Consider the following 16992-nt stretch of genomic DNA (forward strand, 5'->3'; position numbering starts at 1 on the left):
ATCCTTACGTCATCATTCACTTTTGTAGAGGGCATGAGTTCTCCCAAGTGGAACACATTTTCCAAGGGTCTAGTGACAGGGTGCATGGATATTGCACGTCAGTTTTTGGCCGATGGGGAGTTTTAAGTCACCATGTGCATGGTAGAGCATATTTGAGATTTTATTGCAGATACAACTAGGGTAGGACTTGTGCTCTTACGTACATGGACCCTCATGTGTAATAAGAAGGCATATCGGCATCCACTCACTAGAGAGGTGGTGAGATAACAAACTTAGTTTCATAATTTTATTTCCTAACTAAAGACATTGTAGTGAAGACATTCATTCTTTGAGTTATTTATTTATGCAGGTACTTGATCTTACCATGTGTCTTTGGTATCGTGTTGAACATCCTATGTCACCCTATGATAGAGAGGCAAGGGAGAAAATTGTCGAGAGATTGTTTCCAACAGATTGTAGCCACATGATAGATGATTTAGTTTTCCTCATGGAGATTGATGGTATTATTCTTAGAGGCGGGGCAGAGCGGCCTTCTTTGTTCTTTCGATAATACTAGTCCAATGTATGATACTAGTGAATGTTATAGTATATGTGTGTTTGCATCACGTTTCTATTTTACTTTTTATATGATCTAGTGGTTGTTGCTGGCAACATTTACTGAGCCTCATGACTATGTTTTAAACTGGTTTGCGGGGTGTGGTGGTTTGGGCCGAGCTTGTGCGGAAGATATGAGGCATTGCATGTGTTTAGAGCTAAATGACGTGCTCTATGGAAGATGTTTATCCGACATTGCATGTGAACCTGTGAAATTTTGATTGCGCATGCACACTTGGTTTAGGAAACTCTATTCTAACAGTACATCTTGATGTTTTGATTTATGTGTTTTATGTACATGGCATCCATATGACATTGACATGGCATTTTGGTGTTTTTGTAGTATGAGATGAATGACATACTAGCACTTGTAGTTTGGTTTGGAGGGTCCTTAAGCTGATTTGGTATGTTACTCTCTCTATACATTTCATTTGTGTTTGTTTTGTACATGATGGCCACATGATGTGGAGATGACTTTGATTGGAGGTTTCCTATGTAGTGTGATATACATGTTGCACCACCACTTGGAGGTTATTTAGTTAGATTATTTTGACACTATTGAGAATGTGTTGAATTTTGTGAGATAACAAAATCGTTATTAAAGTGATGAAAATAAGAGTTTATGTGAAGGAAATGATGGGAATGGGATCGCGCAGCGCCTGAGAAGGGGGGCCCTTTAAGGGCTGACCCGAAATGACAATAAGTTTGAGTTTACCGCAAGGGCTTAGCGTACGCCGAACGGATGGGATAAATTATGAGGCGCCGCTTGTAGCTGATTGGGCCTGCGACCTTTCGCAGCAGAGATGTAGGGGATTGCCGGTCAGAGTATGATGACCACGGCTGATCGGTTGGTTGGCAGACCCGCCTGGATTATCAATTTCGATTGAGCACCTCGTTTGGGATCCGCTCAACGGGTGGGCAACGTCCCCCTTTTTTTGTCTTTTGCCTTAAATAGGCAACCTCAAAATGAGCTCAAATTTTCCGTAATGACCATGTGAAGTAGCTTAATGGTAGGGTGAGGGTTGTGCGAGTGGGCACAATTGGCCATGCACTTTCTTTTTTTCTCAAACCAATCAGGGACGTTTTTCACAGGAAAGCGTCAACCTCCGCAAGTCCAACTTTACATGGTTCCGGACGGATGAGTGGGGGTGGAGTTAGCTTACCATACCAGTTGAGGACGCTCACACAGAGGGGCTATCGGCAATCAAGGACCTCGATTGCACCGTTGATTATGGCTCCAACACCCAATCGCAAGGAAACAGGAGTGCGATAGACAATGGATATGGTTGAAGCCATATGCCTGAACAAGGCAAGGACCTTGGTGTTGCCCACTCCCATCAAGCCACGTTGCACACAACGGCTGCTTCATGGTGGAGCTGCAACAAAAAGCATACTAATTACAAGCTTCAATCCAATAACCTTTGCAACTTCCACCATAGTTGCGATATTCATTACATAATTGTATTATGTTTCATTTTACATGACCTCTATAGAGACTTAATTATCAGAACAATAACTAAAAACTATGCCTCATGGACTACCCCCTAATAGTGGGGCTAGTCAACAAAGGACTCTATTCAAGGTGTACAAAGCAGTGGACATGAGTGCATGCAAGAGAGGAGGAGGAGAAGAGCAATTGCAATCCTATGCGAGAAGAGAAGAAGAAAAAGGGCTATCTGACGATATGGGAGAGGCAAAGCCTTCCAATAGCCTCTTTGGTTCAACAATCCAATTATTCGTAATTTTTAACTTTTTTAAATTGTACTAGGAGCCTAATCCATAACTCATTAGAGTGACTACTTTTCAAGGCACATAACCAAGGCAAGGTTGTGAGAAGAGATGAGAAAAAAATAAGCTTGTTTTAAACAACTAGGTCTCCACACAATTTATAAAACAATAAAATTAATGATTTGGTTTATAATGAAAGTACTGCACACTTTTAGCATTTGCTCAGTGCTTTCCTTCCTCTACATAGTATAGACATTTTATGTTGATTGAGCCAATAGTGCAACCCTTTCATTTTAATGGTAGGAAATGTGAGAATGAATGGACCTAAAGATGTGGAAGTCCAAGTGTAGAGGAGATGAAACATGAAAAATTGTTCAAAGATATGGAAACTCAAATAGTGTAGGGGAGATGGAATGAAGAGTCTCATTTGCCTGTAAAAGAGAAACATTATATGTGAATTCTCTCTCTCTCTCTCTCTCTCTCTCTCTCTCTACCTTCAAGGGAAAGGAGCAGATGAATTTATTTCGCCAATCCTGTCTCCTCAAGGGAACCAAGTTTTGGATCGCAAAGGAACTGGCCACCAATCAACTCAAACTCAAGGTAAACGAGCTCAAGAAAGTACACGAAGCTTGCAAACAAGGAAAATGGACGGTCTACCGAGGTGGTAAAGCGATTATCCAAGAGTTTCAGACTCCGAGATTGGCTTCCCCATCACCTGACCCACTTTAGGTTTTCTATTGTTCTTTATGTTTTTCCCTATTGATGGTCCCTGGGACCTTAACTGATATGTATCACATACTCTCATTCAGAATTGTTGTATCGTTTTGTTTTGGTCCCATAGGTCATATCTGACCTACGCGGACGATAAATCACTCTCTCTCTCTCTCTCTCACACACACACAATTTTTTTGTAAATCTCTCTCTCTCTCTCTCTCTCTCTCTCTCTCTCTCTAGGTGAGAGCAAACAACAACTCACCAACAACAACCCTGTTTTCGAATGCTGACAGCAACAACCCGCCAGGCGTGACCTAGACCATCTGCTTCGACGAGCTGCAGAGCCATTCCCCTCATCGGGCCCATCGACTGTGTGCTTCGACGTTCTGCGTACCCGTTCCCCGCTTAAGCTTCACTTCACTCTCAATCTCCTTTCAAACATCCAATCACTTCGACCTTGTTCCCATAGCCGTGACCTGTACAAGTTAAGCCTAGCCTTGTACAGGCGTCCCCACATAACAAAGAGTCAAGACCCATTCCCTGCCTAAGCTTCACTTCACTCTCAACCTCTTCTCAAACATCTAATAGCCTCGATCTTGTTCCCATAGCCGTGACCTATGCAAGTTAAGCCTAGCCTTGTTCAGGCGTACCCACATAAGAGAGGCGAGAAGCTCCAATGTCCAGCACTCACAAGAGTTTTCTTACGGTGGCAGCTGCACCTAAGAAGGATCCCGCTGCTCGTCAAGACTCAAGGATCACAGCCCTGGAGACTCAGATCCGAGAGCTCGCTGCTCGTCAAGACTCAAGGATCACAGCCCTGGAGACTCAGATCCGAGAGCTTATTTTGGAGAATGCCGAACTCAAACAACGCTTGAGTAAGCTTGAGGAGACGAAGGCAAAGGAGAACGAAATTGTGCTAGCAAAAACACATGAAGTCGAAGCTTCTCTCATTGAGTCAATCAAGGCAGCCCAAAAAGAAGCCCATGAGGTAGTACATAAGAAGATCAATAACAAAATACAAGCAACCTTACAAGAATCCCTTGCTCTCAAGATTAGGATTGAAGGACTCTCCTAACCATGCTGCACCGAGGAGGACACACTCAAAGAAGCCATCACCAAGCTCAACAACATTCTACAACCAGCTAACATCAAGCCCGACAATGTTTCTTGGATCAACGACACGCATAAACATGTGCCACCTGGTCAATGCATCCTCACTTTCAAGAACAAGGAAGAATGGACGAACCTGCTACGACAATCCTGCCGCCTCAAGGGGACAAAGATTTGGATCGCCGAGGAATTGACCACAAATCAACTCAAGCTTAAAGCAAGCGAGCTCAAGAAGATGCATGAAGCCCGTAAACAAGATAAATGGGCAATCTATCGTGGCGGTAAAGCCATCATCCAGGAGTCTCGAACTCCCACACTTGACCCCCCTTAGATTTTATTTCTTGTTCTTTCCCTTTTTCCCTTGTGGACCCTCAGTCCCTAATTGATATGTATCTAAAGCCTCCACCTTAGAAGAACAGCTGTAATGTTTTGTTTTGGTCCCATGGGTCATATCTGACCTTTGTGGACGATAATTCTCTCTCTCTCTCTCTCTCTCTCTCTCTCTCTCTCTTATCTACTATTATACCTCTCTTCAAGGCAGGGGACCCCATTGTGCCAAGGAACTACCGTACTATTATGATAGGACACACATTGGCACGGTTGTATGCATCCATTCTTGAACAACAACTGAGTAAATGGGTAGAAAATGAGGGCATACGAGCAGCAGGACAAGCTGGATTCAGGAGGGGTTTCTCCACTTTGGACCATATTCTTACACTCAGAGCCATTATTGAGGAGGGTCGGGCACATGGGAGACGGATGTATTGTTGCTTTGTGGACTTCCGCAAAGCATTTGACACAGTGCCGAGGGCCAGATTGATGCACAAGCTACTGAAGTTCGGAGTACCCACAGAGATCATATGGGGGATCATGGCTTTATACGGCTCAATGATGACTGGCCAGGTACGCACTCTTGAGGGGATTTCTGACATTGTTCATTCCACTATTGGAGTGAAGCAGGGGTGTCCTTTGTCCCCTACACTTTTTGGTATGTATGTAGATGAGGTCTCTGACTACATTGACAGAGAGGGTGACAGAGGCGCTCAGCTAGCAGGGACATGGATCCCTTTATTATTATATGCTGATGATATTGTGTTGATATCAGAGTCGCCAGAGGGCATGCAGAGATAGTTAGATGCATTGCACAACTTTGCAGAGGATAGTGGACTGTCTGTGAACCTTGGTAAAACCAAGGTTGTGGTGTTTAACACCACACCACAATGGGTCAAGAGATCAGCACCTACACTCGTATATGGTCAAGACATTGTGGAGTACACAAATGAATATACATATCTGGGGGTGGTATTCACGAGACCGAGGTTTACTCTGAGGAGAGCAGCAGAGACTAGATTGTCCAGAGCCTATGCGGCATTGGGAGGGCTAGAGAGAATGTGTTCGCAGGTTCAGTTTCAAGAACCACGAACAAAGCTATGGCTCTTTGATACTTTGGTTGCTTCAGCTATGCTCTATGGGGTCCAAGTTTGGGGACCATCTGTGAATCATGACAGTTGGAGGACCATGGAGAGACCCTTGGTATTTATGATATCCCGGATGATTAGAGCCAAGGCCTCCGTACCACATGCGATTATTCGAGCGGAGGTCGTCCCTCCTATTGAGATTGAGGCTCTTACTAGATCAGTGTCCTTTATGCACAGTCTATGGGATACACATAGAGGCACATATACTAGATTGGTTCTTGAGTCTTCTAGACAGTTAGCGATGCAAGGAGATGCATCATGTTGGTATGCGCAGATGACCTCATGGTTTCAGAGACATGGTCTCAGCATGGATAGATTGCCTCCTTTTCAGTATTCCCTAGATGCACCCTCCCTGCCAGTCACACGGACGGAGATCACCAGACTCATTCGACAAGATCTAATACAGTTGGACACCAAGAGGACATGGGTAGAGCCGATGCAAGAGTTGGGCACGAAGATGGCTTTTTACAAAGAGCACCTTCTCCAACTTTCGGGAGATGGGTTTGTGACTCGTCCGAGCTACATGGACACTCATTTGTCTCATGGTCTGCGATGTGCTATTGGTCAGATTCGCACATCCTCACACCAGCTGGAGACTGAGACGGGTAGATTCAGAGGGATACCGCCAGAGTCTAGGATATGTCAACTATGTGGTAGAGAGCCAGAGACAGGGCTACACTACATATGCCACTGCACTGTGTATTATGAGATACAAGGGCGCTTCCATTGCTTATTCAAGGAGGGTTTTGGACCCCTAGATAGAGTCATGAGGTATCAGGACCAGAGATGCCTTGGCTTATATCTACTTGAGCTACACCGACATAGAGATACTCTGTTGAGGAGACATGGAGCACGAGACAGATCACAGACTTCTTTGGATCGAGGGAGCCAAGAGACCAACCACTAGCACAGGGTTGTACCCGCATTCATACGAGAGGCACCCTTATTGACCGGGCGACTGAGCTCGGGAGATCGAGACGACCACGACCGAGACACAAGAGCACACTCCATCAACGGAGACTCCAACAGAGGATCGGAGGCATTCTAGCACGACACCCAGATTGTCATTTGAGGGCCTATTCTACATTTTCACATTTCACATTTCACATTTCACACTCATTTTCAGTTTTCATTTTTACTTTCAGTACTTTTTGTACTTGTACTTCAGACGTTGTATTAGATTCACCACTTTGTGTCTGATGGTCTCATAGGTCATTTTGGCCTTTTGAAGACGTTAATATATCATTTCTTTCTCTCTCTCTCTTTTTTTTGTAAATCTTGTTGATGGAATCTACAATAGGGAAACGCCAGGGCGATGATTTTTGTACACACACACACAACCACATCCCTTACGTGTTGGGTGTAATATCCTTGGCCATTTCCTATAAGAATCATTTAACAAGTTAATTCATTTTTTCAAAGTTAGAGCCATTATGATATATCTATAGATTATCAAATTGTAGCAAATATGAAATACTAGTGATAAGTTAAGGTAAGGGCAACACTAATATTCAAGACTTTTGGCAAGCCAAAATAATGAGCATGATTGTTCTAATATGGCTTAATGCCAGACAGCATAAGCTTGGTAATTTTTATTCTTAGAATACAAAGCTTGTTGAATTTTACACAACCAGCTTGTTTAGTTTTTCCACCGTCACTGAATATCACCATTCCAATTCCTTCTGAGCATTACAAAATAGGTCTGAACATGGAGTACAAAAAGCTCCTTTCTTGTGCCTAACACAATACCGAGCAGAATGCTCGACAGCTGGACAATTGTGCCAGGTAGAAAGAATGAAAGAATGGGAACCTACAGATGATTACAAAATTATACCATGCAAACCACCCAAGATAGAGCTGCATAGCCTCTTACACGGATTCCTCTTTCGTTTCCAGATTCTGAGTGAAGCTGATTTTTTGTCCGATTGTAGCTGGAACTCAGCACTAGGATCTCAAATGTGTCCAGGTTTAAAGAAAAATCAGCTGATGATTGGCAAGAGAATGTCAGCATCGTTTCAATGGTTGTTTGCATCCAATGCCTCTCCACTAGGAATGCGTGGAAGACTTGGTACAAAACCCCTACCTCCAAACATAGGCCGCATGTATGAATCATCAAACTTCCGCCAAAAATGGTGCACAGTAGATGAAGAAGGGGTTCTCAACAGCATTCGAAGACTGCTACTAGGCCCAATTTGCCTAGGATTACTAAGCTGTACTGTCACACCCTCACCTGGCTCATCGTCCTCCAGAAAAGGGACTTGAAGGTCTGAGCTAAAACTGGTTTCCTTGGGAGTGGTTGGCTCAGAATCGACCAATGACCTGAGATGGGGAGGCACTAACCATAGCACTAATGGTTTTGTCAAAAGTCCAAAGACCTGCACTACCGTATTGAGCTCATAAGAAATCTATCCTGTTTATTATAACAGGCCTGAAGGCAAATATTTTGGTATTAAAAATTTCATGCCCAGCTTACCACAGTACTGAAGAGAACGACAATTATTGTACTGGTGATCATTGTTGCATTGACTGCACTTATGGCCGTGAACTACAATGCAGAAAACAATGTCTGGTCAATTCCATGTCAAAGGCGCCGTGGGTGGCTATTCAGTTATACAACCCTCACAGAAAATACCTTGTTATAAGCCAAGGCAATTGAAACAGCCCCCCTCATCAGACCAGCCCACCAAATGATCACCTGCACAATAATAGCATTATTTAAGTTGAGATTTGAAGGAAAAAATCATTTGCATGCAGCTCTAGAAATTGAGCAAGTAACACACATATAACTACCTGCTGCCGACCATTTATCCTAGTACCCGGAGCCCGTCGAACCAAGTTCGAAAAAGCAGAGAGGGGAAACACAAACGCAGCCCTCCCTAAAAGAACCACTAACATCAAAGTTGCAGAAAGGCCAGCTGATGTTGCAACACTGCATGAAAAAGACATTACCATGTCAAGAGATTCAAAATATTGCCAAAATCAGTCTCAGCTACAAAAGAAACCCAGAAAATCTAAACTTCATTGCGCTCTCCCATAAGGCCAAGGAAATGAGATAAAACAAGTGAAATTAAAAAAACAGATGCTGAGTGATGCCCTCGGTAAATATGGTTACAATAGGCACCATTGCATATGCCAATACCTCTTATTGCGTCAAAGGCAACCATCCAGCTTTGGAAAAATATGTATTTTGGATTGAAAATGTTTCACCACGTCCTCTGAGTTTGTTGACGCTCTAAGGTCAAAATAAATAAACATAACCGTGTTACTTTTTTTTCTTTTTGGGAAAAGAAAAGTCTGTAGTGAGTACTAGGTGTCCTTGAGGATGTTCAGCCTGTCCTCAAAGAGCCGTACCAATCAAAACATATGTACGAGGCCTCCAAGCTCCGGGTGGTCTGTAGGAGTCCTAGAGTAATGAACCATCCTGGTGCCAGGTAACTGGCCCTGTGACACTGTAAAGAACGAAGCAATGCACCCCCACCAGCTCAAGAAAGCATGGCGGCCCTCCTCCACTGCCCTGGAGGAGCCGATTAAGGTACCCCACTGACAGCAGAGAGTGAAAACTAGCCCTGTACAGATACCACTGAGTGTATCTGCAGAAGTGCACGGATGACCACCAATATCATGTAAGCATCTGGCCTTCCAAATCCATGAGGTGAATTAAATCGCAGTAGAGAAATCAATTCGTGGAGTGCGTCTCAATAGTATCTGGCAACGTATAGTGTGTGCCCAGCTGACAGCCGAGATCTGTTCAATGGAAAACAGGATCGTCACCTTCTGCTTCAAAAGCAAGGTGAGAGCCTGGGAACTGTAGCAGACAACAAACGGAACCCCAAAAGAAAAGCATGTGTAAACAGCTGCCCGACAGAGCAACGCACAAACCGAACGCCAAACCATATGTGCATGTGGATAATCCAAAAGACAGATAGTCTCCTCTACATGTAAGGCACAACACAAAACAGGTCCGATCAAGGCCAACATTGCCAGCCCATGTCGCCACTAGCAACCCAGCATGAAGCATTAACCACATGAAGTATACGGCGGACTGCATAGAGTCAATTGCAAAACCAATGCAACCAAGGCGAGCACCCAGTGGAGTACGACTAGCATCAAACATACCCCACCATCTATCATGAGTAGGCAGATCAGCAGTGCCCTGCATCACCTTGCTCCAAAATGGGGAAGCGCATCGTCAATCTCTGCAATTTGAGTATGTATCCCTCTACGCAGACCAAACTCACCATCAATGAACTCTGCATCCAAACAACGATGTTGTGACCACTGAGCAAGGGATGCTGCATGCTCTCTGTCCAGCCAGCCCAATCCATGTGAGTCCGTTTTCCAACCAGTGCCCCTCAAAAGTCCTAAACAGAGGGGTCCATATCAACGGCTAATGATCAGACTCCTCTAAGATCTGAGGTAGACCTTTCCTCATCTTCATCTAAATCCACTATAAACAACCAATGAAGGGTGAGCAGTGAGAAAAGGACAGCGAAGCACCTTAAAAATATATCTGATCGAGCGATGCCAACAGCCTTCATTTAACACACCATATCTGGGAACCATGCATGCCACGTCCTACGCGGTCGGCAGAGCTGTGAACAACTTAAAGTAGAACTCCATAGCAATCTCCAAGACTCTGTCTAAGTCCGTACAAACATGTCTGTCTGCGTCCTGTAGAGCACGAAGAATACTGCCAGGGGCTCTCCCGATAAACATGAAAAAATTCCTTGTTCATCCTGAAACCGGCCCGTAGGGCGGTAGGCGTTGGCTTTCACCCGAAATTCTTTACTTTATACACACACACAGAGCACTTTGCAAAGAGAACCTGCAATGGGAATTAACACTTAATCGCACACACGGCTCGGAAGCTAGAATGCTCCGAGCAGACGCCGACAACCTGTAGGCCCCAAAATTGGCGCCCCTTTCGGTATTTCTTTATTCTTTAGGAGAGTAAATTACAAGGTAAGGTCCTGGGAATCCTTCACGTGTATCCACCTAGATACCATTTGATTTGGCCAAATTTCGGCAGCATAACAACCCCAAAACTTGCGCGAAACCAATTCCCCTGCTGGAACTCGCTTGCACTGTCGTATACCTTCTGATTCCTGTCCAAAAACAGTAAATTCAGCACGCTGTATTTACTGGTTTTTGCCCTGTTTTCAGTCCCAAACAGTCCCCTAACTGTCCTTTGCCAGTGGGGCACGATTCCCAATGATCCCGGCGTCCGTATGGCTGAAAAACAGTGAATTTACAGCGCATACACAGCGCTGATTTTGCACCTGTACGGTGAGGTTATGACCCTCACCAATGCCTGCTTTGGAGCAGCAGTTAGCTACCCCTGTTCCTGCTCAAGGAGGCTCTTGCCTCAGCACAAAAGCATGAACCCACACAACTGTACATCAGTCAAATGAGTAGCCCTCTTGTGGGGCATCACATAACTGCACGTAGGGGAGAAAGAGAGCAGTATGTAGCGTGCGGGGCATCACTCCCGTCACCATACTGTGCATAGAGGGAAAGAAAGCACTCCATAGCTCTTAACCTGTGACAATCCGCCTGTGGCTGAAAATGGCGCCCCCTCTGATGATATGCAACTCGTTTTTGCCTCCCAGAGTGGCAGAATCGCTCACAAGCTGACACGTCGCCCAGTTTCCGAGTTTGGGCTTTCCCTGCTAAAAATATCTCAACTGGTGCGTCAGTTGACTTCGCGGCAGAGTTGTAAAGTGTTCCCCTAGTCATACCGAAGGTAATGACGCGAACACATTTCGTGGCCCAAAATAGCAGTTCCCTAAATTTTAGGAGATGCTTACGTTGGGCTCCCACTGGTCTTCTGACCATCTATCCTCATTGGGACCGCATCCAAAAATGCAATGTGGCCCAACTGTCGGATACTTTTTGTTGGTAGTCCCACCTTGACTTTACGCCTTAATTGAGTTCACTTCCTAGTATCCACCAACTTGCTAAGTGCGACGGGGGGACCTATATGATCTTGCTCTGAGCCTAGACATCCTCTTACCATACGAATTCCAGTGCCGATCACTTCCCGTCTGCGGGTGAATCTACCGTTCACATTGGCCATACAATGTCCGACCGTTTGCTACTTCAAAAAGAGGGTCTCAAAATAAATAAATAAAATCCCATTGGAAAGAAACCAACAACCAAGGTTAGCAGTTGCCACATCTCTGTGACATGGTTAATAACTGCCACGTCCTCGTGACATACCCCCCTCTTGAAATCGCAAACGTCCTCGATTGCATACCATAAATACACGCCACTGATGATCTTGTGCTATCAACACTCTTTTATCATCGCATGTATCCGCAAGAAAGGTCGTAACATACATAGATACAAATGACTTAATGAGGCCTTCATACTTTTGCCATTTCTATCTATGGCACTGAACTCATATGTACATTCGATGTACTAGCTCTATCATTACCCCTCCTTTACACGTTGGGTTGGGGCATAAGTAGGTTGTAACCCAAAGGCTTCAAGGTAAAGCTACAATACATTTGGTGACTCTGACAGTTCATGCTCTTCCATCCACTTTGCATCCATAGGCGGATAGTTCTTGAACTTCACCAAATAGCGTCTTGCAACTTGTCCTTTAACTTTTCTGTCCTTATGTGCCAAAACTTGCTCAGGTACCAGGATCTCATCAAGTTCCTCAACTTCTGGCTGATCCTCAACTGGCATATCTTCTGGCACATCACCCACGAAGGGTCTTAGAAGACTCACGTGAAACGCATTATGAATCTTCCATGCATCAAGCAATTTCAGCCTGTAAGCCACATCGCTGATCTTGTCAAGCACTTGAAAAGGCCCATAGTAACGCATGCTGAGCTTAGGAAACAGCCGTTGCTTACCCTTCATCTTCTTTAACCTTGCCTTTTCGAACCTTAAAAGAACCCAATCACCAGGTGATAGTAGCAATTCACGACGGTGACGATTAGCAGCCTTTTTCTGTTTTGCCTGAGTCTTCTCCAAGGCAACTTTAATCTTCTTATACATCTCATCCATGTTCTCAACATATCGATCTGCCTCAAAGATCTTGTCCTTTGTGTGCAAAATAGGAGGAACCTTTTTGCCGCCTTCAACAATTTCAAAAGGTGCTTTGCCAGTAGACGAATGCACCGTATTATTGTACGCATACTCAAGCATAGGCAAATACTGTTCCCACTTGCCCTTATTATCTGACACATAGCATTTCAGCAGATCTAAGACAGTAGAATTGGCCTCTTCTGACTGTCCATCAGTTTGTGGATGAAACGAAGACAAGAACTTGAGCGTAGTACCCATGTTCTCAAACAATCCTCTCCAGAACAAACTGGTCATGCGAGGATCACGATCACTGATTATCGATTGTGGCATACCATGGTACTTAAACACATTGTACATGAACAAGCGTGCCATCTGATCAGATTTTATCTTCTTCCTGACAGGGATAAAATGGGCCTGCTTGCTGAACCTGCAGATAATGGTCCATATACCATCATTCCCTGTTGGCGTCCTTGGAAGATCAAAGATAAAGTCCATAGCAATGCTTTCCCATGGCTTATCCGGAATCGGCAGTGGTTGTAACAACCCTGGTGCCTTTTGCCTGTCAAACTTGACCTTTTGGCAAACTATGCATGCTCGCACAAAGGCATCCACATCTCTCCTCAAGGTAGGCCAATAGAAGAACGTCTCTACCGCTTTAACTGTTGCATCAATGCCACGATGCCCTGCATACGGTGGGACATGACTCTCTTCCATGACCTTATGTCGCAATGGCCTAATGACACAAAGTCTGCCATGCATCATCATAAAACCATCTCTGAGGAGGTAGTGCTCGTGATGTTGCCCCTCTTGTAACTGTTCAAAGATCCTTGCAAAATCTTCATCAGCAGTATACTGTTCCTTCATGTCATCTAACTCATGATGATAAGGAATTGACACAGCTGAAATTTGTGGCTTTCTTGATAACGCATCAGCCACAACATTCTTCTTGCCTTCCACATGCATAATCTGGAAGTGGAACATGGAAAGAATGTTTGCCCATCGCATATGCTTTTCGGATAACTTTGACTGTGTCAAGAAGTATCGCAAGGTCTGATGATCTGTTTGGACAACAAAATCAGCACCTAAGAGGTAGTGCTTCCAGCTAGAAAGCGCATGAATCACGGCCAAGAGCTCTTTCTCATAGACTTGCATAGTCCTCTCTGGCCCTTGCAAAATTCGGCTTTCATAGGCTACTACCCGTCCATCTTGCATTAGCACTGCTCCGATGCTACTGCCACACGCGTCACACTGGACCACAAATGACTTCCTGAGATCTGGCAAAACAATAACTGGATCTGAAGTCAACTTTTCCTTTAAGAGACTAAAAGCTGAAATCTCTTTTTGGGTCCATCTGAAAGTGACCTCTTTCTTTTGCAATGCGTGAAGAGGCGATGCTATCTCTGCAAAATTTCTGATAAACCTTCTATAGTAGGAACACAATCCCAAGAAGCTTCTGACATCGTCTTCAAGTCTGGCCATGTCTTGATAGCTTCGACCTTTGCGGGATCCATTCTAACACCATCCTTTGAGACTATGTGGCCCAGAAAGTGGATCTCTTCAAGGAAGAATTCACTTTTCTTAGGATTGACAAGTAACCTGTGACTGCGTAGCTCTTCAAACACAATGGTCAAGTGACGCCTATGCTCCTCTTCATTCTTCGAATACACAATCATGTCATCGAAGAATGTTCCAACAAACTGTTGATGCGAGCGGAAAATCCGGTCCATCATTCTGTTGAACGTGGCTGGAGCATTTGTTAGCCCAAACGGCATCACTAGAAACTCATAAAGACCAAATGTCGTTCTAAACGCAGTCTTGTGCACATCCTCTGGGCTTATACGAATCTGATGGTACCCACTCTTCAGGTCTATCCTGCTGAAAATTGCAGCACCCTCTAAACGATCGAGAATATCATCAATGCGAGGAATAGGAAACCTATTCTTGATGGTATTCTTATTCAATGCACGGTAATCAATACACATGCGCCATGAGCCATCCTTCTTCTGCACTAGGAGCACTGGGGAGCAAAAGGGTGAAGAACTAGGCTGAATCAACCCCTTCTCTAATAACTCCTCAACCTGGCCCATAATCTCTTTCTGTTGTGCCGCACTAACCCTGTAGGGAGGTCTATTTGGTGGGCTACACTCTGGCACCAAATCTATCCGATGGTCCTCAGGTCTCTCTGGCGGCAATTGCGACGGTAATGAATCAGAAAAACAGTCACTAAACTTTTGCAAAAATGCTGACCTTTCTTTATCTAACACAGATAAATTTGACTGATCCCTATCTGAGACATCACGTGCAAAAATCAAGTACACAGAAAGATGATTCTTTATTACAGAAGTGATAGCAGAAGCAGATACAATAGGGACTGACTCTCCTTTAAGCTTTACATCCAAGATATGAGTTTTGCCCCTATGCTGTACAGTGATCTTTTTGTTGTAGGCATCCAAGACTCCATGCACTCGGAACATCCACGGGATCCCCAACAAGGCGTCACAACCTTCCAGCGGCATGATGTAAAACTCTTCAGTGTCCACATACGACTGAATATGCAGACGCAGTTTTCCAATGATGGGAGTAACACACTCTGAGTGGCCAGGACATGCCAACCCTGCCTCTGCTGTGTACCCCATCTCTTCAGCTTTGATGCCGAGCTTCATAGCTAACTCTGGTGAGATAAAGTTGGCTTTGGCACCTGGATCAAAGAAGATGAGTGCCGTCTGATCCCTAACTTTACCCCATGCCCTGCATAACTCACTGGGATCTGTGTTGGGCCTGTCACCCACCATGTCTGGCACTAAACCTGCCGTGGGTTTAGGCTTCTTGCCTTTCTGGTCTTCTTTATCCTCAGAGTCAGCTGGCCTTTTCCTTTGTGGACAATTGATAGAAATATGACCAGGCTGCTCGCATATAAAGCATTTGTTCTCAGCCATTAGGACCTTCTTTTCCTCGAGCGACTTGCGCACAAAAGGCTTCCTTTTCTGTTTCGTTGCCTGCGCTCCAGAAGTCCCAACTGAATCCTTATCTTTGGTGGCCTGTTCTGACCCCTGTGACGCATCAGGAGCCGTTTTCACAAAGGGCTTCTTCGCTGAATTTTCTTTTGCTGCCCTCCTTTATCACTGCTCGGAAATCCACTGTCCTCTCCTTTCAACAAGGCAAGACCAGTGTTCGCAACTTCCATAAGCTGAGTAAGGGTAGCCACTCTGTTCTTTGTACAGTAATCGCGAAGCCCTTTAGGCAGCCCACAACAATACTTCTCTATCTGCTCTGTCAGTGGCACAAATCTGTAGGAGGTCACTGAGAGTAATGCTTTACAAAACCTCCTATTGTACTCCAGCAAGCTCTTGCACGAAGCTGCCGTAAGCTGGTGCCAATCTGTCAGGACATCGGCTTCAAATTCATTTGATAGCCAAGCAGATGCAAACATTTGCTTGAAGTAAACCCAAGTGGCGGGTGCCTATCCTTGCATTAACAATGTCGTCCACCATGTAAGCGCATTGTCCTTAAAGAAAGTGGCAGCTTTCCTGACCTTCGAGGCCTCTGTAAAATTCCCTCCCGCATAAGCTGTATCAAACTGCTGGAGGAAAGTAAGTGCCTTGGTCTTGTCCTCGAAACCACTGAAGGTACTGAACTTTACCGCTGCACCACCTTCTTTGTAAGCCTTCGGCTTCTCTAGTGCCCCCAAGTTGTCATACGGAATGGTCTGCAACATGGGCACTGTACTAGGCATGATCGGCACATGTTGGCCATTCACATTTTGCGTCAAAGTGCGATATCTGGCTGCTGTCCAGAAAAACCAGTCATGCCAAAATGACCCTGTGGCACCCCAAACTGGCCCTGGTTGCCGTGGAAACCTTGCTGCATGCCGATAGTACCATACATGGGGTTTGGCATGATGCCTTGCATACCCCCGAACACTGTTCCTGGCATGTACGGCTGACTTCCAGACGCATAACCAGCCATACTTTGGAACACTGATCCACCCCCGAAATACCCAGGATGTACCGTGGGTGGTGGAAAAATTGAGTGCATAGCCTGGTATGCAGCTCCCTGTCCATTCAAGACAGCATGCTGGCTCTGAAAGGTGGCGGGCTGAACTGGCATAACCTGTGGAATAGGCGTTCTAGCCACCTGTTCAAGCCCGAGAGGAACCTGCTTTGGAGCCCCCGACTCTGCAACATGCGAGTGTTCCCTTTCCTCCTGCGCCTCATGAAGTACCTGGGCTTGAGCTTCAACAAGCTCCGTACGCGGCGTAGATTGCCTATTTTGCTGTTGCACTGGTGGCGCTTGCAAGAATTCCATAAACCTCGGATTCTGCACCAGCTGC

At 45.1% G+C, this 16992-nt stretch overlaps 2 protein-coding genes across 2 annotated transcripts in view; one reads left to right on the forward strand and one right to left on the reverse strand.

Annotated features, from left to right (window-relative positions):
* Positions 1-3268: 3268 nt before the first annotated feature.
* LOC147464207 (uncharacterized) lies at positions 3269-4636 on the forward strand. The gene has a single exon (XM_086508469.1). The coding sequence runs from the start codon at positions 3713-3715 to the stop codon at positions 4109-4111; it is 399 nt and encodes a 132-aa protein (XP_086364595.1). The 5' UTR covers positions 3269-3712; the 3' UTR covers positions 4112-4636.
* Positions 4637-7170: 2534 nt separating this feature from the next.
* LOC147464208 (sodium/hydrogen exchanger 3-like) overlaps positions 7171-16992 on the reverse strand; it is a 71461-nt gene continuing 61639 nt past the window's right edge. Inside the window, exons 12-16 of the mRNA XM_086513633.1 lie at positions 8415-8553; positions 8257-8319; positions 8098-8169; positions 7855-7999; positions 7171-7703 (exon numbers count right to left, since the gene is read on the reverse strand). Coding sequence (XP_086369759.1) covers positions 7453-7703; positions 7855-7999; positions 8098-8169; positions 8257-8319; positions 8415-8553 — 670 coding nt within the window. The 3' untranslated portion in view covers positions 7171-7452. The remainder of the gene's footprint in view (positions 7704-7854; positions 8000-8097; positions 8170-8256; positions 8320-8414; positions 8554-16992) is intronic.

The sequence above is a fragment of the Adiantum capillus-veneris genome, chromosome 1 (genome assembly GCF_014529385.1).
Source record: "Adiantum capillus-veneris isolate H3 chromosome 1, ASM1452938v2, whole genome shotgun sequence".
Lineage (NCBI taxonomy): Eukaryota > Viridiplantae > Streptophyta > Polypodiopsida > Polypodiales > Pteridaceae > Adiantum > Adiantum capillus-veneris.